Source organism: Eleginops maclovinus, chromosome 19 (genome assembly GCF_036324505.1).
Source record: "Eleginops maclovinus isolate JMC-PN-2008 ecotype Puerto Natales chromosome 19, JC_Emac_rtc_rv5, whole genome shotgun sequence".
Classification (NCBI taxonomy): Eukaryota; Metazoa; Chordata; class Actinopteri; order Perciformes; family Eleginopidae; genus Eleginops; species Eleginops maclovinus.
Window position 1 is genome coordinate 3,245,532 of NC_086367.1, and position 26,061 is coordinate 3,271,592.

At 40.4% G+C, this 26,061-nt stretch overlaps 1 protein-coding gene across 1 annotated transcript in view; it reads left to right on the top strand.

Moving 5' to 3' along the window:
- Positions 1-26,061, top strand: part of gabrb1 (gamma-aminobutyric acid type A receptor subunit beta1) — a 56,664-nt gene that overhangs the window by 15,521 nt on the left and 15,082 nt on the right. The window contains exons 4-5 of the mRNA XM_063909574.1: positions 4,473-4,693; positions 21,838-21,920. Coding sequence (XP_063765644.1) covers positions 4,473-4,693; positions 21,838-21,920 — 304 coding nt within the window. The remainder of the gene's footprint in view (positions 1-4,472; positions 4,694-21,837; positions 21,921-26,061) is intronic.

Here is a 26,061-nt window from a genome sequence, read left to right on the forward strand (position 1 = left end):
TGTCTTGAACTCAACTGTAGTGCCCACAAGATTGACAATCCTACAAATTCTGAAAAAAATGGTTTTGAAAATATTAACTTCCATCAATAACTGCTTATTACAGTGTATTGACTTCCACTGAGACTGATGCAACTGTCACCATAAAGTTGCTGCACTCAACAGCATTCAGCTGTTTTACCTGGCAAAGAGCCTTATAATGGTGACTGTATCCATTAGCTTTAACCACCCTTGTCTTTGTTTTTCTGTTGTGACCACCGAGGCGAATGTTTCAGATGGGCCTAACGTACTTGATTGCCTTTTTTTTTTAAAGAAAGTTTGCATTTCCCTCCAGCGTGTCTGAAAATGCATGCCTAAGCATCTTTACAAAGTGCAACGGATGCTGGAAAGCAGGAAAGCTGTGAGTGGAATCTTAACTGCAGCTTTGCTCCTCAGATTAGCTCGATAGAGAGCCGTGATGCAACATTCTCCTGTCAGCTGCATCCAAAGGTTACCAGCAGTCAACTGAAGCTTTTTGAAGAGCAGTTCAATACAATAACCTCAAGGCCTTTATGAGCTATTAGACACTACATAAAGACATGTTATTTCCAACATTTAATACAACTTTAAATATCTTGTTTGTGATTGCTGTATCATTAAGTGTGCTGTTATATCTCAGTGACCTTGAGATATTGAACATCAGTGCCCATCCCGTTCAGCTTTATTCTTGTTCTGTCTAACTGCCCTTGTCTCTTACTTGTTCTCAGATACATCAATATGCGAGCAAAGGCAGCCAGGGGTCTTACATGGAGTAAACTGACGTTATGTAACTTTAGGGATCGATTCAAATGTTTAAACATTACCAGATTTCCACAATTTCTGTCTGGCCATACCTTCATTTGGCATGTGAATAAGTAACAATAGAGCTGGTGAATAAGAAGCTCATTTATGCTTTATTGTATGCATGAGCAACCAATCTGGGTATCTTCCCTCTACGTCATGGCCTTCCCCTATTTGCATTTACATTTCTGCTGTTATTTGACTGGCAGTAAAAACAAATTCTAAGGTCTTTGCCAAATCAAATAAACAATGGCCAAAGAATGTACGCCAGTGGGACCTACGCACCCCATAAGAAGGACTCCCAGATGTCCACAAACATAAGCTCCTCCTTAAGAGAGATAGCAGCAATACCCCAAGGTGGTAGACCTTTGCTATGGGAAAAGAGAGAGTGAAATGACAACGTGATGGACTGGGTTAAAGGTTAGATATGTAAGCAAAATATTAATAATATAAACAAATTTCATTCTGTCAATAGAGTGAAATTAAAATCAAGGGGATCACGTTCCTGTCACTCCGATGATTTCGGCATGATGACATTTAAAAAAAAAAAAATCCCACTTCTCTGTTTTCATCTGAAAGTCTACCCACCAGGGTTCTGATCAACCTTAGCGTGATATAAACAGTAATTACAGACTGGTGTTGAGGAGAAAATGTTGGAATTGAATGTTTGAAGCGCAATGTAAGGGCTAGGGTTAGGGTCGGTGCCTTGATTTGATTTTTAGGAGCCATGTCATGTGACTTTCTAACCCTACCTTGATCTTTTGCTTAAACATCTCAAAATGATGTTGCTGCATAAACCTAACCAAACGTTGAGCATTACTGTGGGTATAATACAATGCTGATTTAAATTGTAATTATGACATGTTTTAGACGGTTGCTGTTTAAGGGGTTTGTAGCTAAGCTAAAAGGTACAAAGCAATCCTTTTTTTGTCAGGATTATAGTGGAGATAGTAAGCATATTTATCTACGTTTTGGCCTATTTCCATAATGAGTCACCGGATGTTCATAAAGTGAGAGATACTGTTACAAGGATGGAAGTGGTTCTACTGTACACAAATTGCATCAGTAAGGTTCATTGGATTAACTTTTCTGCAGCATCCTTTCACTGTCAACTCATTAAATGCGTAGACAATAGCAGTAATCTAAAATTGCCTGCTCGTGATCCTCCATTGGACTGGGCCCTGGCTGATCTCCACTGGATTCCTGCTCTGCACTGCTTTAGTATGTGATCCAAGCTTAATGACGATGGAAATACAACAACACCTAGAACCCCCCTAAGGTCCAATAGTGGAAAACCAGTTGCAATGAGTTATTGCAGGATAGTAATAAGTAAGTAAAATAGTTATCTTAAGGCCACTGTTCTGAAATAAAATATTAGAGACAATTCTCTTTGGAAATGTTTTTTTTTTATTTGCATTGGGGATTTTTGGACTGTAGTACCTGAACTTATCAGCCATGACCCATTTGAAACCAAAAGTGAACTTTGAATAATACTAACTAACGTACAAACCAAAGTCATGAAACAAACATACTTATTTCAACCAATAACCATGATCCTCTACACACATAACAATGTAATTTGGTTTTTCATCCACAAAATGAACACAGTGACTGCTCCACTGCATGCGCTGTCTGTTTGTGGTGCTCCCCAACGAGTATTGGTCATCACTGGCTAACAACCTATACCCTCTTTTAGGGATTTATATGTGTTGTTTTTACTACAATATCTACAGCATAGTATAACACTACAATACAGTAAAGATAAAAAAAGAAACTGAAATGAATTGTGATTTTAACAGTTTTATGAGAAAAACAGAGCTCCAGTACAGCTACAGATCAATACATCTATTTTGAAATGCCATTTTTGCTAAGCTTATCAAGTGTGAAACCTGTTTGAACATACAGTATCGACATTTTCCAAGTCATTTTAAAGAATTATTGGGCTCGCTGTGATGGAGCATGTGGTGCGGGAGACAGCTGTCAGAGGAGGGGAACACTGACTGCAGGACGCTGATGTGACAGGAGCCGCTGAAGGGCAGGTGAAGGAGGGAGCTCCGGCTCTCTAAGGAGCATGGGAAAGAATTGGAGCGAACAGGCTGGTGACACTGCTTAATCAGAAGTGACGTTACACAACATTATCCACCTCAGCAGTCTGTGCTGCGGCTGGAACAACTTATTTTCTGAAAAGAAGGAACAGACTGCTCTCTGTCAACCCAGACTGTGAGTTATGGTGCACTCACATTATTTGTCTTTCACAAAAAAGTATCCTTATGTGTGTGAATGTGTCTCTTAGCAGGTGGCACCTTGTCTAGCAGCCTCTGCGTCTGTATGAATGTGTGTGAATGCTGAGATGTAAGCGCTTTGAGGTTTGGAAGGACTGGAAAAGCACACACATAGTTGTCATACTGCTTAAAGAGGTCTTGTTTTGCTTTTGGGGGTTTCCCTTTTTGTGTTATATAGGATTTAGTGCATGTAAATGGTCGGCAAAGACTAAAATACCTGTTTTCCCTCTAGAGGGAGTTTCTCTCCCACACACTCCCCGGCCCCCTGCCTGAAACGCCTCCATTTGACTCCTTTGCTTATTTTCGGAACATGAGGACATCGCTATGTTATACTTGCACTTGTCTAGCACTCAGACACAATGTACATGATAGGCGGAGGGGCCGGACATCTCTAACCAATCAGAGCAAACTGTGCTTTGGATTCAGACAGAGGGTGAAAAGAGGTGCTGTAGCAAAGGCAGTATGAGAAAAATAAAGAGCTTTTTGAACATTAAAGCATGGAGGCATGTCCCAGTAGAGGAACAAAATACAAATATGATCCTTAAATTAAAATAATGTTTTGTCTTTAAAGGCCTTTTATCTGTTTCTTCCTTAAATCAGAAATGCTTCCAGAAATCAAGATTGTATTTCTTCAGGGAGTACAGACAGAACATTTTACACTAAATTTGTCCTCAAAAGGACTTCTGTTGAATACTTATGCAAACATTGTATTTTAGCAATCTATATTCCTACAAAATATTTGTTAACATAACTTAAATTTTACTTTAAAAATGTGTTAATTTGAGGCCACTGTTCTAAAATAAAATATTATGGAAAAAATTCATCTTCAAACCAAAGGTCAACGTTTAATTATTTTACTTTGCATAAGATCCAAAGTGTTGTAACAAACACACTTATTTTAACCGAAAACCAGGATCTTTTATAAATCTAACCACATAATTGGTTTTAATCCACAACATTAACAACGTGTTTAACACAGCTTCACAACATGCTTGTTTTGTTTCTGATGCTCTCCAAGGAGTATAGGACTTTAATGGCTAACAACCCATCCCTTTTTTATATATGTATGTATGTGTTTTTTTTCCCTACATTTTCAACAACACTTCAATATCTGAACATTAGGATGTCTGTTGAATATTAATGCAAGCAACATTTTTGAGTGATTCCTTTTCTCGTAGAGATCTCTTTTTATTGGCCCTGACATCTTGTCTCGATCAGATGGATATCATTCAGAATCTTTCTGGCAGCAGTCCCAGTACTTCAGGGTCAAAAAGCCACTTTGAAAGTTGTCAAAGAAAACCATTTGGGATAAATAAAAGTTAGTTAATGGCTTATGAACAACGTTTAACCTTCCTTTTATTGTCATTCCCACAGGACTACACCATCACCATGTACTTCCAGCAGTCGTGGAGAGACAAGCGGCTCTCCTACACCGGCATTCCTCTCAATCTAACCCTGGACAACCGGGTGGCGGACCAGCTGTGGGTCCCTGACACCTACTTCATTAATGACAAGAAGTCTTTTGTTCATGGCGTGACAGTGAAGAACCGGATGATCAGACTGCATCCTGATGGAACTGTTCTCTACGGTCTCAGGTGAGAGCAGTTTCCACTTTCCAGCCCTTCTTTACTGCGTAGACATGTCGCCCCGTATCTAGGGTCTTTTAAAGACCTGAACTGTTAAAATCTAAAATAAAATCTTCTAATCTATTTCCAATTTCTATCAAACTGGGACCTGCTAAATGGATTGCCTTTTATATAGCACTTTGTAGTCTTTCTAGTCAAAGTGCTTTTACATACAAGTCGGCATTCACCGTTTTTCACACGTTCATGCCATCTGTTTAGGGAAGACTAACATTCACTCACCATTGGCAATGCCATCAGGGGCTAACTTGAGATAGGGTTAGGCAATTTGGGGTTACGTATCTTGCCCATGGATATATAAAGAGAACTGGATACAGTGTTGGAGGTGGGACCCCCTTCATTCTTATAAAAGTTGCTCAGTGTGCATGGCCTGATCATCCTGGGATCTTCTGGTTATCTTCCGTATCCATTTGACAGATTGAGCATGTGTTATCCCTAAACCCAGTCCCCAATCTGCTAATTTTACAACTTTTAGGACCTACTTATTTAAATAGGGACTATTCAAGTGTTCATGCTGTGTAGTTTCTTACCTAGCAAAGACATAAGACTGTGATTTACTGTGCTCTTTCCCAATGTAAGTCAATGGGGAAACGTCTTTTTGGGCCTGATGGCTTAACATGACTGACATATAAGTTGCAGTACCAACATTTGGCCAAAATGTGCTTCAAAGCCTGGCGCTCTTCCTGGGGGCTTGAACTTGCCCAATGACACATTGACATGTTGACAGCAGGGTCTCAGGATCAAACCACAAAATTCTGATTGGTGGGCAGCCATTCACCTCCTGGGCCACAACCAACCTTTTGACCTTTAAAGTGAAAAACCAGAGTCTGAACATATCATTTTTTTGTGCCATGTGGTTAACAAGAAATGCAATTCATGAATGGTCAATGTGAGGCTGTTGCTGTTTTCACATTTCACATTAATGTGAACTGTAGATCGACAGACAAACCGGGACCCTGGTGCAGCCTTCTCAAGCCGGTTGCTGTCCACCTGCATCAAACTCTTTTTTTGCTTTGCTCCTCCTTATGATTATTCAATTAACTTCAAATAATCCACTGCATATCCATCAGAAACGGCAACTGTCAGAGCAAGTTAATTGTGGATAGCTCTGGGACTTTGAAACGTGCCAAAGAGGGCTTTGCTTCACTCTGGCAACTGGCAAACATGAACTGTCATGTCAACAATATTGTACATTACATTACATGTCATCTAGCTGCAGCTCTTTTCAAAGCCACTAACATACACTTCAGTACTGTAGACATTCGGGAGCAATTGAGGTTAAGTGTCTTGCCTAAGGACTCTTCGCCATGTTGACTAGAGGAAAACTGGGGATTTAATCGACATGTGGACCTACCAATGACCCTTGGATTGGAACCCATTTTGCCCTGAAGCCACAGCCACCCTATAACCCCATAATAAGGGCTTTTAATAGTACTGTAGTGAATGTAGCTGAAGTAATTGCTCTTAATGTTGAGGAATATACCATAAAAAATGTAAATAAGCACATCTTTTGGCATCCTTGGCCCATCCCCAGGGCATCCCTGGAGCTGCAGCACACTCTTTGGGATCCAATGCAGCAGTCTGGAGAGCTATAGTATATGATTGGCACTTATTATAAAGCCTGTCACCCAGTCACGCTGCCAAGTTAGAACTAGGTGTTGTGTAATGAAAAGAGATCTGAACGTTCAAGTATTGGTCGGGATTAAGATTGAAACCATGGCGCGTCAAAACAAATTGACCAGAGTTTACAATGAATTGGCTGTGAAGAAAACAGAGGATTTGGCAAAGGCTACATGTGTTGCAGACCACCGGACATCAGTAAGTACCAGCACTACTTCGCTGTAACGGCACATCTAATCCATAACAACTGAACATTCTTTAGATTTGTTGAAAACAGAGGAAAGGCATTTTGCTGAATCATGCGCCAGTTTCTTAAAGTTGCACGGGAGTGTGAGATAGTGGTCACCACTGTAGGAGCCAATAGAGCTGCAGTATGATATCAGCAGAGAGAATATTTAAAGCAGCATTAGACAGAGGGAATCACAGCGGCTTGTCAGTGCTCTAGCTAAGTGTCAGAGAATTGTCCAACTTCATGACAATAATTTAGAAATCTTGTGATAATATAGTAAACATCCCTCTGATTTCTCTTACCAGTTTGTCATAGATTTGTTTGTAACAAAACAGTGTGTGTGTTTTATCTCTCCCCAAAATACTAGTAGTATTTGTAAGGGGCTGAGAGGCAGGGTAGTCAGAGGAACCTGCATTCCTACCAGGTGGATCTACTCTCACCTCAAGGGTGACAAAGCACAGAGTGTTTCAGGTTGGTGTGGCACATGGAGGGAGCTGAGGCTAGCTCTAATGTAAGTCAGTTAGCGGCCCGGGTACCATAGCTTTTGTTTTTGGAAGTTGATTTTGACTTGGGTAAAATCAAACCCTTTTGAAACACTGACTCTGTCTTGGTTGCTGCACTACCACTTTTCTCTTTTGTCAGCCAAGTTTCACATTTTAAATTAATCACAGATTATTATTGGGATTAACACTCATATGTTTGAATCGATTGACAGTAGTAGTAATGAACAGAAGAAATAGAACAGCAAAAATGTCTTAGTTTCAAGCAATAAGTCAGCTCTAGATGAATGATTACTTCACATTTTTTAGCTGGTTTTCAAAAAAAGTGGCTTTATTCCCCATGTGTTTTAATTTTTTGTAAAAATGTTTTTAAATAAATTATTAGTTTACAAGGCATACAAAACCAGAGGTGGGAAAAGTACTCAGATCTTGTACTTGAGTAAAAGTAGAAGTACTCAGATCTTGTACTTGAGTAAAAGTAGAAGTATCAGAGTGTAGGAATACTCTGTTACAGTAAAAGTCCTGCATTCAAAATGTTCCAAAATGTATTCTCATCTAAATGTACTTAATAGAATCGGAGGATGAAACCCTCTTTATTGTCACATACTGTACATGCACACAGCAGAGCACACACAGTGAAATTGGTCCTCTGCATTTAACCCTAGTACTAGGAGCAGTGGGCACCTATTGTGCAGCGTCCGGGGAGCAATGGGGAGGGGGGATTGGAGGTGTCCGGTGCTTGCTCAAGGGCACCACAGCAGGGCCTAGGAGGTGAACTGGGACCTCTCCAAGTAGCAGTCCACTTTCCATATTTCAAGTCTGTTCGGGGACTTGAACCGGCGACCCTACGATTCCCAGTCCAAGCCCCTACTGACTGAGCCACTGCTGGAAAGTAGCGACAGTAAAAGTAGTCATTGTTTGATTGGTCCATTTCAGAATAATATCTCTGATATGTTTTATAATGATTGATCATTAAAGTGTTCTCAGAGCTGGTAAAGGTGCAGCTAGTTTGAATGGCTTTGTATACTGCAGGGTAGCTGCTGATTTACTCCAGGTGAACTAAAGTCTGATTTAAGGGTTGGTTATATTTACCATCATTAATCCAAATCGTCCTAGCAACTAAAGGTATTAGATACATGTAGTGGAGTAAAGGTACACCAAATAACCTCTGAAATGTAGTGAAGTGAAAGTAGCAAACAAATGAAATACTCAAGTAAAGTACAAGTATATCTAAAAAAGTACAGTACTTGAGTTAATGTACTTAGTTACTTTACAGCATTGTACATAACAAAACAAACACTTAAATGCTTTAAATAACTACATAACCATCCACAAATCAGACAAAGAGAAGAATGAAAAAGACGGATTTACAATAACATATAAATATAATGTAGCTAGCACATAATGGATACATCATACTCAAACATCCATTCATTGTAACATCTTACCACCTGGCCATTATCAACGTTACCATTTCCCCCATCTTTCATAAAAGAAATGAACCTCTCCTGATGAGACTTGGCCATGTTAGCACCCAGAAACACTGCAGAGCTTGGTCAGATTAGCATTGAGAACATCCCTCAAAGGCTTCCATCAGATTGTATGTGTGTTTCCCCCCGGAGCTTTCGAGGAGAACCAGCTGGTAAATCTTTGATGATGCTCTCCTGGTGCAGTGTACACTCGGCCGTGCCCTCTGCAGTGAGCTGCGTGGAGTTTACTGAGGAAACAGTTTGCCTGTCAGCGTCAATTATTCAGTCCTCCGAGTTCAAAGGGAGAGGAATGATGACTTGACAGTTTTCAGCTGAGAGATTTTTTCTTTTAGCTTTGAGGTAATGCTGCCCATTTCAATAAGGTGCTGCATACATCAAGGCCTGTCCTGGAGCAGCATTTACTGTAACGCATTAGATTAGATTAGATGCACTTTATTGATCCCGTATTGGGGGGTTGTTTTGTTACAGCAGCATGTTAACAAGGCCATTATGGTGATGGATGTGTCTCCTCGTTATGTGTGTTAACAGATCAGCACCTTTTAAAATCTGAAACTCCACCTAGAAACACAAATAAAGCTGTCTTTCTTTTTTAAATAACCAGCCGCAAGTAACGTACATATCTTTATTTAGTATGTTAATGTGACATGTGCGTTAGTAAGTATGTTTATTGGTCCTGTGTATTTAACCTAGCACACTCTTTCTGTTTGATTGTTACCTCTGTTGGCAGCATCTAGCCACAGGTACGGCAACCTCATATTGTATATTTTTCAGGAGGGTAAAAGCAGATGAGAAAAAATAAAACAAAAGATAAACAGTTGAGACGTGCAAATCCACATTAGAAGGATGTATATATTTATAGAATCCATAGAATACACACTATAACATACAGTTTAATTTAGAAAACACTATAAAAGAACAACCTACTACCAACAAATATATACAGATAGGATAACATATACATTTGAAAGGGTCCAAAGTGTGTGCAGTTTTCAAATTTAAATTCAAAGAGGTAAATTCTGAGTACAATGTGTTCAAATTGTTCAGGGTAATTAAAAGGTTCAATAAAACAAAGTTTCACTGTAAGCTTTTTGGGAAGATCTTTTCTATCTTCTTTTTACCCCTGACATTTACCTGCTACTTGTTTGTTTTTTGTACCATGCATCTAATATTTCAGAAGCCCATTGGCCTCCAGATTAGATGGAATTTTTATGACGCATTTCTAGGCGACCCGGAAGTCAACATCACAAGGGCTCGCTCCACAACACGCTTTTTATCGGAGTTGGTAATACAACAGAAAATAAGATCTTTGGCAAGCACATGTTAAGAATACTTCCACATTTCGTTCAGCAGGATAATCACCACCAATTTACACCACATTCTAAAGTTTAAATGCAATCACAAAGAAAGCTAATGCTTTACTATAAAAGACTTACATCACGGTCACAAGACTCAATGTCTACGACACTAAGGCGGCTAATGTTCTGCATGATGGTGTTTACTAGTCTTGCTTATTCACTTGTTAGCAACCACCATTTTTAAGACATGTAGATGCTTCAGACATTCACCAGTGAGGTATTTACTGGCATATTTTATGTTATAGAACAAAACATGAAAATGTCTTAAGCTTGTGTTAACCACAGATCTTTGAGAGAACGGAACCAGAAGTGCTAAATGCTAAATGCTATCATTTCTTTTCTTTTTTTTTGCCACTATCCTGGTTTTCAATTTAAGCAAACAGGAACCCATCTCATATATTCATTAACTGCATAAGAAGATGAACATTTTAAGCGCTGAAAATAATCTATTGTGTATCTCGTCTTTTTATTTAATTGTTTAGAAATGATCACATTGTCTCATGTTGTCCAATTGGACCACATGCATGTCATCTGATCGTCCTTAACATTTGACAGAATGTGTATTTGCTTCACATGAACATTGTGTACTGACAGTTTTGGCTTGCATCGGTTGGCAGCATGTGATGATGCACAGGATTTGGTGATGGTGTGGCAGGTGGCTGAGCAGCAGGACTCTTTTACGCTGCACCAGCACTGAACCAGCACCAACATGGTTATCATGGCAACACTTTATTCAGAGGAAGACACTGTGGTCCTACGGCACACAGAAGGGACACGGTCTAATGCTCTATGATTAGATATATCTGATTGTGCTTTACAGAAGGATTCAGTGTGACTGTCCTTTCTCTCTTTCAGCCAGGCAGAGGAGCACCATGTTAATAAAACACACAGATATTGTCCTACACGTTGCTTTCAGTTAAGTTCATACAAAAATAGTCATAGAGTGGTAAAGGATTCAGTCCTTAAACCAGAAATGAGTCAGCATTTTATGCACTTCATGCTCTCTTGTCTCAAAGTTCATTTTTTTCTTTGGTTAATGCCGATAATAAGGTCTTTGGTTTACACCAGCTTAACAGATTCATATGTTTCCTTTGAGATCATGTAAGACATCAATAAATACCCCACTGGTAAAAGTTTAAAACTTTTACATTGCTTACAAACAGTGGTTGCTCATAATTAGTTAAATGAGACTTCTAAATGACATCACACTGAACATTAGCCGCCTTTAGCTTAGCGATGATGATGTGAAGTCATGTTACCCCTGTGTCATTTGTTAATGGCATTACGTTAGCTTTTTACTTTTGGCAATTTTATTTACAATTCAAAAATCATAAGTGTTGTGGATATGTGGAGAATGTCCAGCTTATCAAATATCATATCATAAGTATCATAAATGTTTGTTAGCCACAGATCTTATTTTTTCAATATGTCAAAGTCCAATGGAAAAATCCCATTGCTTTTGCTCAAGAGAGCATTTACATTGTTAGCCCACAACAATACGTCATCACTGCACCACTCCATAAGCCTCAGCGGCAGCATCTATTACTGTGGGAACATTCTTTGCCCTGGGTATAGCCTCTGATTGGCTTGTTGTAGAAGTCTCAAAGGAGGATCTGGAGACACTGCTCCACTGTGCTGCTCTATGTTTTCTGGAAAATGTTTCATTTAATATATTTTAACTACGTAACCAAGCAAATGATAACATTCTCCAAAAAAAGACACAAAATGTGAACAAGCTTCAAAGATAAAGGACTTTTTGGTAAAGATGCAACAACACATAGTTGCTCACTGATGATTCCCTAAGGGACCTATGGCCAATAACTGGCTTGATGTGTCAGAACCTAAAGAGGCACAGACATGGATGCCAAAACCTAAACCTTAAATACTCCCGTAGGCATTTCTACAGTATTGAGGTGTTATTCAGTGTCTTTGGATAGTAATGTCAGCCAAATACTCTGTAATGTAACGTAATCTATTGTAGTAATGTGGCCGTATGTTTAAAATGTTTCTAAAGTGTTATCGTGCAGATAATCTCATGTATGTCCCTAATCAGATTTTTCTGTAATTGTAACGAAGAACAGAATCTTTTTTATATCCTTATTACATAACTCTGTTTCATGTATTCAGTAACCCCATAATTGTTTTGCTCCATTAGTAGCAAGCTTTAGGCTGATAAAACGAGCACAGGTGTACACAGCTGTTATCCCCACCGCTCATTTCCAAATCCTCCTGGTTGATTTACTCTGGCCTGGTTGGCATGACCCTATTTATGGTAGTATAATGTGTAATAAGGTAGTTTTACACAGCCCTGCAGGATGTTCCAGTTGAAAGCCGGTTCTCACCGAATGAACTCACTCACACACGCAAAGAGAGACAGACAATGAGAGGCAGAGAAGGCAGTATATCAGGAGGAACCCGGAGTGCTTTCCAGTTAGACCCAAACAGGAAAGAGTTTGTTGAAAAGGACACAGAGCAGCGGCCGTTTCTCCAGAAACATCAGTGGCTGGACCTGCCTTCATGGCTGAGTGAACAAGGGCCTCCTCCAAGGTAAACACTTCTCTGTGTGTCCACATGAGCAGGGCTTGATTCTGTTTTGCCCAAATTTCATTCAATTTTTGATCTTCCCATTGAAACGCAAACTGCTCCCAACCCTTTCTTTCTTCCCAATTTCAAAAATGTCGTAGAATGACATCCTTTATAAAGATGACAGTCAATCCTTTTTATGGTAATTTTGTGCCCGCTTCCATCTGCATCTCTGCTTGAGAACTCATGATGTAGCACCACCCAAATGCCATCAGCCATATTAATAAAGGGAAAGTTTAACTCTATCCCTAACCCTAATAATTGTATCACGATAGTTCATGACTTTTCAAAACAAGCCATACTACATGGCACAAAAAGGTCATTTGTCAGTTCCGTAGCCAGCCATTTCTGCGATTAGCGAGATTGTGGAAAAAATCTGCTGACTGTTCCAAACATTTACTTTAAAAATATGTTCAGTTTCATCTGCGTAGCTTTGGCAGGATAAGCCATGACAGCAATTGACAGAGCCAGGCAAATTGGTGTACAGAGAAAAGGGGAGGGGACCCAGGATGGAGCCCTGAGCGATCCCAGTGTTTCGTTAACAAAGGGTCCAACACAGATCCTCTCCAAATGACCCTACAGCACAGAAGCACACAAGGACGACGTCAGAGGAGAGGGAGAATGCTCTAGCAATGTGAAGATCTTCAGTTCATTTCTATGAACGTGGCTGAGTGGCGCATGAGGCCATTATGGCCGAACTCTAGTGAAAAGAAAGACCCGTTTAACCCTGGGTCAATGAAATGAATTAAAGACTAAAAATAACGCAGTTCGGCTTTTACCACATTTTACAACTTTGAGGACCTTATCATTAAATAAGGGCCATTCAAGTGATCATAATGGGTAGTTTAGCTAAAGAAATCCCAATGTAATTCAATTAGAAAAAGTATTTTTAGGCCCATAGATATCACAAACTGACATGGAAGTTGTTGTACCATCATTTTGGCCACTACAGAAATTTGCCTGCTGCCCTTCCTGGGGGCTTGAAAATAGAATTGATTCTAGACAGTGGCACATTTTTACAGACAATGTCCTTATGACTTAGGCAGAGTCTAGCTGTCAATACAATCATTTGCAGTCATACTATATCCCTATATATACAGTATCTTATTATATATTCATAATGTGCTCTCAGCCCCACTACTTCTTGTCTATCTCTTCTGAATCTTGTTTTCAGATACTGGGAGCACATCTCTCCTTTCTCCTACACTTTAGGTTGAGCTTTCCACAGTTTCTCAAGAAGCCGCGAACATTTCTCTCACACTGGCATGCTGCAGAATCATTATCCCCTGCAGGCTCCCACAATTATTCATCCAGTGTGTTTGCTGCAGACACAAGGGCTATATTTAGGTTTTTCCAAATGACCTCACTACTGACTGGCAGATACACATTTTGGTTGTTAGATGCTCAATACCTTGGTTTGGCATAACAAGACATACAACACAGATATTGGGTATTTAAGTTGGTTTGTTTTGCAGGCATGTCTGGCTGTGACTGATGGAGGAGGGCTATCCTCAATAGCAAAAATGCTGAAAGATGACAGAGCATTAAACCCCAATTTCACGTGATAAATTAGCATATATTCTATTGTGTTTTTTGGATAAGTAATGTTCTGCAACGGCCAGCGCAGAGGAGCCTTGAACTACAAGAGTGACGATGGCTGCGAGGGAGTGTGGTCGATGTGTCCTTGGGCAAGATATTTAACCCTGAGTTGCTCCTGAGGGCCAAAGGTGTGTCAATGTTAGTTCGGTAGAGCAAGTAGTACTGCTCTGCATGAATGAGTTGTGAACTGGTGAGTGACTCGTAATGTGTAAAGCGCTTTTAGGGATCAAGAAGCCCTGATAGAGCACTACATAAGTACTGTCCATTTAACTGAATTTCTTCTGCAGACACCAACAAACTACTCCAGAAGTTGTCGAGAGTAGTTGTTATTTTCTCCTCTTCTCATGTTTTGATGTTCTTTCCAAGTTCCTTTTACTGTAGGTCTTTTTATTTATACAGAGTCAGCTATTAAAATTTCCAAATACTCAAGTAAGTGTTTGCTAGACCCAACTCCGGATACAATCTGCATTCAGGGCCAACCGCGTTGAGGATGAGATGCTGTAAACAGAAACCATTGTCCTCCTGAATCTCTGAAGCTTCTATGTGTCATACAAATAGGTGCTTACAAGTGAGTAAATGAGACTAGTAAACATCATTGTGCTCGCACAAGGCCGCCTTTACTTTATAAGCCATGCAACTGTCAAATAGTTCCTTAATAGCCTATTGATAGCTTTTTACTTCTGGCAATTGCATTTACTCTTTAAAATCACAAAGAGCCGTTAATATGTGGAGATTTTCCTGGGGCACAAAATGACTAAGTAACATAAACCTGTGTTTGCCACATATCTTATTTTCTGCAATATTCCAAAAATACAATGGAAATATTCCATTATTTTTTGTTTAGGGTAGGGCTACAAAAATATGTCATCACTGCACCACACTATTCTTCCCAAGGGAAACTTCTTCCTGTTTTTCTTCCTTCCTTTCTGCTGGGCTATGCTGGGTGGGTGGGGGCATCTCTCCATATAACAAAAACAGAATCAAAAAGATGATCTGGAATGCTGCAGAAAGTGAAGAAAGACCTGATAAACTGGTCCTGTATTTAGAAGGCCATCACTGATACAATGCTTGTAGCAGACTTCAGAGCTCATTCAATGACAACTGTTGTACGGAGGACTCAGAAGGTCTTTTGTTCCAGCTTTGCTCCAAAGAAGCATCTTCAGTCAATCACATTTAACTTGGCTCAGTATGAGGATAATTGTTTGTTGTACTGTGTGTTTGTTGCGTACTGTGAATAAGTCACAGTAAAAACAAATACTGCTTGGAAAAAAGCTCAAAAGCATCTGTTTTTGTAAAGGAACTTTAGACGGAAGAGGAAAAAGCATAACACTCACAAACAAAAATATATTTGTCCCTAGTTTTTTCTTTTGTAAAATACCGACAGTAAATCATTCTTAAAACCTTGACTGTAATGTTCATATTGGTTTATAGCTGTACAACCTGATTTAGTGGTGAATGGTGTTCTCTATTGGGAAAAATAAAGCTTACTAATGTAATCTAATATGTTTTAAGATTTAAAGGGTAGACATAAGTGCCTGTTTTACTTGGCACTGACTGGCTAGTCAACTTAGGAGTTACTTAACACATGAGTGACCATTCTCGCCAGACCCCTTAACGTAGGAGTACATTTTAAAATGTAACAGTAGTTACATTTATTATTATTGATAACAGTAAATCAGAGGTGGTAATGTAGTGCATTTTTCTCATGTATTGCACCTAGGCACAATTTTTGAGTATTTTCATTATATGCTACTTACATCTTCTTCTCTGCTACATTTTGGAACCAATATTGTAGTTTTTACTATATTTATCTGAAAGTCTTAATTCATTTTATGATCAGATTATTGGCTAATACAAAATATTAACAAAATAAATAAATTGACATTGAAATATAATTACTCGTTAATAACAGTAAAACGTTATTCAAATTAGCCCTTCTGCTGTGATACCCAAATTATTATAACCATATTCCAGTGTTTAATATAATTCAGATTCTGCCCATTCATTTAAGTAAGTACTAGCTCTGGTACTTTAAGCACACTTTGATCTCAATACTTTTGTACTTTTACTTAAGTAAGGTTTTGAATGCAGGACTTTTAATTGTTACTATATACTTTTACATAAGTATAAAATAAGTTTTCAACCACTGCAGTTAATTCCTTGTTTAAAATATGTAGGCAGCGGCCCCAGCCGTGGCGCAACTGGCTGGGACACCTGCACCGTACGCTGGCGGATCCCACCCCGACTCTCTCTCCCACCTTCCGGTCACTCTCCACTGTCCTATCTGATTAAAAGCAAAAATCCCCCCAGAAATATCTTTTAAAAAATAATTATATTTAGGCAGCTGTGGTTGCTACTTTTATTCTACATAAAAAAATAGGATTTTGGAAAGAGAACAAATTTGTGTATTTTTTTCATCTACCTAGCACCTACCCTTTGACACTGACATTTTTAGTTGTGTGAACGAGGTTGGTACAGTGAAGATTTAATGATTGCCATTTTGGAACAGCAGAACTGCAACATCCTAGCACTTCTTTTTTTGACAAGTTCCTGCCTGACAGATCTATTTTTACAGGGCGTCCACGCTCTCTGCACCTGCTTATAATTCATTCAGTGCTTCCTAATGTGTCCTGTGCAGGGATCGACGGCCCCAGAATATACAACAAGGTTAGAAAATTATGAATATTCATGTCTTGAGGGGCTTTTAACGTCTTGACACTATACCAGCTATACCAGAGTATAGGGAGATGTGCATGTAGCCGGACACTCAGCAGAAAGGAGAGGGAGGATCAAGGAGGAGCATCACTTGATTTTCTAGGCTACCAATGTCACACTTTTCTCTCAAGGTTTGCTTATGTGCACCTACTTTACCGCATAGTCTCCAATCAATAAGATGTCTGCAGTGCTGTACAGGTATGATGAGGTGAAACTCCTCATGTGATAAACATTTCCATTCACCTGTACTTATGTGAAGTCCAAAAGAAGCTATCCAATGGACCTTGTTGCTTGAATTGAGAACCTTTCACCTCTCATGATGATGTGGGCTTCTGTCTTTACAAACAAGAGTGAAAGTTCATACTGTGCTTTGGGATGTATAGTTCTCTTAATCAATCAAAATAATTCCTTAACCCCAGGGGTAAATTCATTTTTTTGACAGTTGCATCGTATTAGAATTAAATAAATAGGATTTATGTAAACATAAGTTGAACAAAAAGTGCAATAAAAGTCCTTGTAGCCACAGGGGCAGAGTGTCTGAGGCAAGGGAACGAGGCAGGAAGTCCTGCACAGCAACGTCTGAAGACTCATGGTGAAGACATGACGAAGACTCAGGCTCAGGATGAAGATTCAGGCTCATGATGAAGACATGATGAAGACTCAGGCCCATGGTGAAGACATGATGAAAACTCAGGCTCATGATGAAGACATGATGAAGAATCAGGCCCATGGTGAAGACATGATGAAAACTCAGGCTCATGATGAAGACATGATGAAGACTCAGGCCCATGGTGAAGACAAGATGAAGACTCAGGCTCAGGGTGAAGACATGATGAAGACTCAGGCTCATGGTGAAGACATGATGAAGACTCAGGCTCATGGTGAAGACATGACGAAGACTCAGGCTCATGATGAAGTCTCAGGCTCATGGTGAAGACATGACGAAGACTCAGGCTCATGATGAAGACTCAGGCTCATGGTGAAGACATGATGAAGAGTCAAGCTCATGATGAAGACATGATGAAGACTCAGGCTCATGGTGAAGACATGATGAAGACTCAGGCTCATGGTGAAGAGATGATGAAGAATCAAGCTCATGATGAAGACATGATGAGACTCAGGCCCATGGTGAAGACATGATGAAGACTCAGGCTCCTATTCAAGATATCTATTCTCATATGCACAGTAAAACACAGTTACACTGTACAATGAAATCTGACTTTGCTAGTCCACCCTACGCATAAAAAACAAAAACTAAATATATATTAACATATAAAAATTAAAACATAAACAACTAAAAGATAAAAATTAAAACATAAACAACTAAACTAAACTAACCAAGTATTTAGTAGCAGCAGTTTAAAAGATACTGAAATAATGTTATTGCACATGGTTCATAGGGTAAGAAATATTGCACGGCAGACAAAGTGCACTATGCATTGTAGGTAGTGCAAATGGTGAATGTCAGTGTCTGTGTGGCACTCAGAGTTCAATCAGTGTGTGTGTGTGTGTGTGTGTGTGCGCCCATGCGTGGTGAGTGTGCGGGGGGGGGGGGGGGGGGGGGGGTGTAGCATGTTCACAAGCCTGATGGCCTCTGGGTAGAAGCTGTTTGTCAGTCTTATGGTCCTGGATTTCAGACTCCTGTAGCGCCTGTTTTTATCAAATGCTGAAGTGCCTTCCTGTCCTGAGCAGTGCAGTTTCCATACCAGACTGTGATGGAACTGGTAAGGACGCTCTCAACTGTGCATCTGTAGAAGTTGCTGAGAATTTTGGATGGCATACCACATTTTTCTCAGCCTCCTTAGAAGGTACAGTTGCTGCTGGGATTTTTTGATGTTCTGTTGTGTATTGTGAGACCAGGTGAGATCCTCGCTGATGTGGATTCCGAGGAATTTAGATGTTTTCACCCTGTCCACCTCTGTCTCACCTATGTACAGTGGTGTGTGCTGCACCCCTCCTCGTGGATCAATATTTATCTCCTTGGTTTTGTCCGCATTCAGGGAAAGATTATTATCCTAACACCAGGTCACCAGGTCCGCCACCTCTCTTCCGTACGCTGCCTCAGCCCGACTGGTGATCAGTCCAATGACTGTCGTATCATCCGCGAACTTGACAATACAGGTGTTGCTCTGTGAGGCCACACAGTCATGTGTGAAGAGGGTGTACAGCAGGGGACTCAGCACGCAACCCTGGGGGGTCCCTGTGCTTACAGTTGTAGTGCCTGAGGTGCGGTTGCCAACTCTGACTGACTGGGGTCTGTCTGACAGAAAGTTCAGCACCCAGTTACAGAGAGCAGGTGTCAGTCCGAGAGTGAGGAGCTTAGCAGAGAGTTTGTGAGGGATGACCGTGTTAAAGGCTGAGCTGAAGTCAATGAAGAGTAGTTGCATATGTATCCTTGCCCTCTAAGTGGGTGAGGGTGGTGTGGATGAAAGTGTCGATTGCGTCGTCAGTAGACCGGTTCTGATGGTACGCAAACTGCAGAGGGTCAAAGGTGTCTGGAATGTTCTTCCTGATGTGGGTCATGACTATCTTCTTAAAACACTTCATCACTATTGGGGTGAGTGCAACAGGACGATAGTCATTCAGGCAGGTAACAGTGTTTTTCTTTAGGAGGGGCACTATGATGGTTGTCTTGAAGCAGGTGGGCACAAAAGCTTGTGCTAGTGAGGTTAAAAATGTCAGCAAGCACATCAGCCAGCTCTGATGAGCAGACCCTGAGGGCACACCCGGAATGTTGTCTGGGCCGGCTGCCTTCCGTGGGTTTGTTCTCCTTAGAACCGTACGCACCTCTGCTGATGTCACAGTGAGTGGTGAGTCCTGTGTGCGCTCTGTCTCTGACAATCCGTCCCTGTTGGTTGGTCAAGTGCAGTGGAGCGAGCACGTAGCATGGACCGAACTTCACAGTTAATCCAGGGTTTCTGATTAGGATATGTTCTGCAGCATTTTGTGGGCACAATGTTTTCTACACATGTGCTGATGTAGCCAGTTACACTAGAAGCATATTCCTCTAAATCCACAGTAGAGTCATCCCTCAGAGCAGCAGTTTTAAACACATCCCAGTTTGCACCCTCAAAGCAGTCCTGAAGCACCAGTTCAGTTTCTTCAGTCCACACTTTAACAGTTTTACTCACTGGGGGGGCTTGCTTGAGGCGTTGCCTGTACGCTGGATAGAGGAACACTGAAATGTGGTCGGACTGTCCGAAGTGTGGCCGGGGCACAGCCTTGTAGGCTCCTCTCACGTTGCTGTAGACGTGGTCGAGAGTATTATTCTCCCTCGTCGGAAAGCTCACGTGCTGGTGGTATTTTGGGAGGACACTTTGGAGGTTGCGATGGTTGAAATCTCCAGTAAAAACAGCGTCCGGGTGTGCGGTCTCGTGTTTGTTGATGATGTCATGCAGCAGCCCCAGTGCAGTTTTGGAGTCCGCTTGTGGCGGGATGTGGACTCCTGGTGAAGACATGATGAAGACTCAGGCTCATGATGAAGACATGATGAAGCTCTCGGCGCGTCCTTCCTTCACAATAGTTTGAAAACTATCCAAAGAAAAAAATATGAACATTGCTGATGGAAACATTGCCCGAACAGTCCGGGTGCTGTTAGATATACACTGATGCAGCCAACTTTAAGGTTTACTTTCTAGCTTTTTCTGTATTTTTCAACCACCGTTTGCAGTCTTCATCAGTTTGCTAACTCAGACATTGCTAAATCGACAGACAACCAGAAGCATCCTATAGTACAGGATCTGATGCATTGTTGTAGTTGATTACCTCCAGCAAATGTTCTGCCTTAAGATGTCATGTGAACTAATTGTTTGTGTAACAAGGACTTTAAAAAGAAATAGGTCTTTGATACTTCAAACTTCAGAGGTTAGAGAATTTGGCGAATAAAACTTAACTGTTTAAGTTATGAAAATACATTTTACATCATCTTTCTCCCTTGTGATGTTTCCTTACTTTGGAATAGTCTGCATTAATCTCACTAAAGCATCTGCAGGAACTCAGTTCAGTTTGAATGATTTTAACTGCATTGCATTAAGAACTTTTCCTGTCTATAAGCCCTGAACTTTTCCCATTGGCTGTGACTCAGGAGGTGGAGCAGATGCCACCAATCAGATAGTCAATAGTTCAATATCATTCAGTCGACATGCTGAAGTGTTTTTGTGGCAAGATACTGAACCCCAGTGATGGCCAATAATGTGTGATTGTGTGATTTATGTTGGGCACCTTGTGTGCCAGCCTTTTCTTCTGGATGAAACTGTCAATGGGTGAATACCATCCAGTCCGTTTATCATTGCAGCATGTTAAATAGAGGTTTCTTTTGCCGATTTCTTAACCCTAACCCTAAAGGGTTTTAGTGGTTTGCTGGGATGTGGTTTGATTGTCTGTTTAAATGTATGAGTATAATGACTGGACTTTTCACGATACTGAGCCCAGACGGAGCTGTGTGAGGTTGCGCTCTGAACCACTACAGCCTCTTACTCACACTATGAACTGTTCGAGGCTCTCATCAACACAGAGCTCAGAAATAAATAGAAAAAACCTCAATGAGTCAATCATTGATTCTCTCCTAAACTGTAAAACTGAAGTTTCCTTCTTTAGATGTAAGACTTCAAAAAGGGGGAAGTCACAGGTTTCATCCATTTGCTGGGATTTTGTTGTTAGTTCCGAATGACTCTTGGTTGAAATAACGATTGAAAATTAGGCTTTTTAAAGGAAGGGGAGCTGCAGTTGCAACTTCGGAATTGCAAAGGTGATTATGGTAAAGAAACAGATTGTTCAGTTCCTGTATGGCCTACAACACAAACATCCTTTCACATTTAGTCAACTTCCTCCAGGTATCATGATTTTCTCTGTAGAAACTTGGTGTGGTCTGATATGCGCATTTGTGCAAATACTCAATGATGAGTTCTACGCCTGGAAGAACAGTTATGTAAGGGTACAGTGTGTTTGTACTCACGATGAACCTTTCCTCGGATGTCACGATATAAAGTTTTTTTTTTTCTTTCAGGATCACTACAACAGCTGCCTGCATGATGGACCTGCGCAGATACCCACTGGATGAGCAGAACTGCACCTTGGAGATTGAAAGCTGTAAGTGGTTTTGTTTATGTCTAATTCACACCTTTACTTTATTTACTGTGGTTTGGTCATCAAGCATCATCAGGGTCACCACACCACAGAGGAAAGCCAAATTCTGGTGACTGACAGGATATCATGTTGCACTTTAAAGAACAGATTGAGTATTTTGTCATTTGTGGTGTCACAAAAATGAATAACTGAATGCATAATACCGTACATCCAGGCTATAACTGGACCCCATCTTCCAAGAATAAGAGTCAGGTAAAGTAATGGCATCTTGAACTTGAATAGAACCCTCAAATGAGGATTCGTATCAACAACATTTAATTGCCATATACAGTGGGGCAAAAAAGTATTTAGTCAGCCACCAATTGTGCAAGTTCTCCCATTTAAAAAGATGAGAGAGGCCTGTAATTTTTATCATAGGTACACCTCAACTATGAGAGACAGAATGAGAAAAAAAAATCCAGGAAATCACATTGTAGGATTTTTAATGAATTTATTTTCAAGTTATTGAGGAAAATAAGTATTTGGTCAATAACAAAAGTTCATCTCAATACTTTGTTATATACCCTTTGTTGGCAATGACAGAGGTCAAACGTTTTCTGTAAGTCTTCACAAGGTTTCCACACACTATTGCTGGTATTTTGGCCCATTCCTCCATGCAGATCTCCTCTAAAGCAGTGATGTTATGGGGCTGTCGCTGGGCAACACGGACTTTCAACTCCCTCCAAAGATTTTCTATGGGGTTGAGATCTGGAGACTGGCTAGGCCACTCCAGGACCTTGAAATGCTTCTTACGAAGCCACTCCTTCGTTGCCCTGGCGGTGTGTTTGGGATCATTGTCATGCTGAAAGACCCAGCCACGCTTCATCTTCAGTGCCCTTGCTGATGGAAGGAGGTTTTCACTCAAAATCTCACGATACATGGCCCCATTCATTCTTTCCTTTACACGGATCAGTCGTCCTGGTCCCTTTGCAGAAAAACAGCCCCAAAGCATGATGTTTCCACCCCCATGCTTCACAGTAGGTATGGTGTTCTTTGGATGCAACTCTGCATTCTTTCTCCTCCAAACACGACGAGTTGAGTTTTTACCAAAAAGTTCTATTTTGGTTTCATCTGACCATATGACATTCTCCCAATCCTCTTCTGGATCATCCAAATGCCCTCTAGCAAACTTCAGACGGGCCTGGACATGTACTGGCTTAAGCAGGGGGACACGTCTGGAACTGCAGGATTTAAGTCCCTGGCAGCGTAGTGTGTTACTGATGGTAGCCTCTCTTACTTTGGTCCCAGCTCTCTGCAGGTCATTCACTAGGTCCCCCCCGTGTGGTTCTGGGATTTTTGCTCACCGTTCTTGTGATCATTTTGACCCCACGGGGTGAGATCTTGCGTGGAGCCCCAGATTGAGGGAGATTAGCAGTGGTTTTGTATGTCTTCCATTTTCTAATAATTGCTCCCACAGTTGATTTCTTCACACCAAGCTGCTTACCTATTGCAGATTCAGTTTTCCCAGCCTGGTGCAGGTCTACAATTTTGTCTCTGGTCTCCTTTGACAGCTCTTTGGTCTTGGCCATAGTGGAGTTTGGAGTATGACTGTTTGAGGTTGTGGACAGGTGTCTTTTATACTGACAACGAGTTCAAAAAGGTGCCATTAATACAGGTAACGGGTGGAGGACAGAGGAGCCTCTTAAAGAAGAAGTTACAGGTCTGTGAGAGCCAGAAATCTTGCTTGTTTGTAGGTGACCAAATACTTATTTTACAGAGGAATTTACCAATTAATTCATTAAAAATCCTACAATGTGATTTCCTGGATTTTTTTTTCTCATTTTGTCTCTCATAGTTGAGGTATACCTATGATGAAAATTACAGGCCTTTCTCATCTTTTTAAATGGAGAACTTGCACAATTGGTGGCTGACTAAATACTTTTTTGCCCCACTGTATGTACACAGAACAGCATACAGAATTAGATGTAAACACTACGTCCCATGGTACATATCTCCCGTAGTCTTAGGAGCTGGGGCAGTTACTAAACAGCTCCGAACTTACTGTACTGTTCAGGGACTTGAACTGACGACCTTCCAGTCCCCAAGCCAAACCCCCATGGACTGAGTTGCCTCAAGGATGAATGGTTGCTGCAACAGCGAGTAACGTCCGGGGTGTATTTGTTCTATGTTGTCAAGCAAGTTTATAGCCAATAAGTATAGGAGTCCTATGGCTGTTCTTCATTAAGAACAAAGCCATTATGACATATAGGTCTTTAACGCGGGCCATGACACCTAGGGGCTTCTCTGAGTTACTGCGGGATGGATGCCAAATTACTGTTCAGTAAGGTTTTGAGGTTTTTTTAATCAAACTATATATGAAAATACACATAACAAGAGCTAAGACCCTCCAAAAAGCCAATTTAGTTAACACAACATTGATGATAGTTGAACTGTAACCAATAAAAGGTATGTTTATACATTTTAGGTAGCCCTGCAAATAAGTGCACAGCTAAATGTGCAACATGATTTAATTCACATGTAGCTTACTACAGGGTCACTGAGCCGTCTCCGCCGTTGAAGGCCACTGCACTATGGAAATTAACGTTCGATGGAACGTACCATGGTTCGATGGTAGTTCAGTCAAGCAGGGAAAACATTCTTAACGTTACAATTCCTTTTTATTTATTTTGAACAGGCAGTGGTGCAAGTGTCAAAAACAGGCAATTCCCCTACTTGGGGACTACGGCAGCACTGAAAACTTTGGTAAACTATGTTTTATCAACACAATTAAAACACACTTCTGTATGACACTTTCTCACATAACATCTCTTAAACTGAAAATAAAAATAGGGATAGATGGATGGATATGTTTCCATTCACAAGGCTAACACAGTATTATACACAACTCCCTAAATTCAGTTTCTCAAAAGGAACCTGCAAGCATCTTTAAGCCCCGCTATTTCGTTAGTGAATCCTCTTGTTGTGCTAACCCTACCATATAACGGACATAGTAAATGTTATCATCAATGTTTTGCCTTGACTTTAACTTGTCCACAAAGACAAAGCTACAACATATTTCAGACCTTTTAGGCCTGAAAGATATATGTGTTTTTAGGGAGTATTCCTTAAATATAGATTATCACGATGCTAAGCTAGTATGTGAACATCTTCATGTACATATTATTAATTTACACAATTTTCAACAAGGTGCTTGAAGTTTGACACTGGTTTGTCCATTTTAATTCAATATGATTACTAATTAACACCCAGACACAGACTTATGAGCCACAGTGGGGTTGTTAAATTTCATCCAGCTTTTAATAGCTCCTCTTCCACAAATCCCTTCACCTATTGTTCTTGTTCACACAGTACCTTTGGTCACTTCCTGCAGAAGACTTTTTGGTGTGCGGTCATGCTTCAATTTACGCCAACTAATGCAAAATAGCATTTCTTGTTCAATCAGAACTGGCCTGAGTGCTTCATTTAAATAATGGATACTACCAACATGCATAGTTAAAGTCCCACACATAATATATATATATACAGTACATATACATATATATATGCTTAGAAACACTCAGTTGAAGGTGAATGTGTGTCAGTCAACAGTTTGGTGATAAAACATATTATTGAATTCAGTTTAATCATGGAAATACATCTTTGAAAGTCATTTATGAGACGGGAAATTAAGTTAAGTTCAGCACTACGTCTCCCTATATACAGATTGGAACCCACCTGCTATCCAGATACTGCAATGTGTATTTCTTTATCCATATAGGGTCTCGATTTACGACCCTTTGGTTGTGTTATTCCCAGATGGTAGTTCTCAATATGTACATTACACGGGCAGTACTGTTGGAATCTTAGATCAGATCAAGAAAGGCAACATGGGATACTCTCAAGAGATTAATATGAGAGACGCAGGAAGCTTTTTCATTCCACTTTTGCTAGCCTTGCTAATATGCTAACCTTACATCTACTAACTTGTAATTATTTTATGGGTTAGAGTTCCTTTGATGGGGTTTCTGTAGTTTGTTGAGGTAGCAGGAAGAGATGGATTATGTTACCTGTCAACTAGATTATTTTGTTTTTAGTTTAGCTTATCATTGATTCACTTAGATGTTTTTGAGCTCTACTGTCCTGAATTGGTTTCCATTTAGGAGAC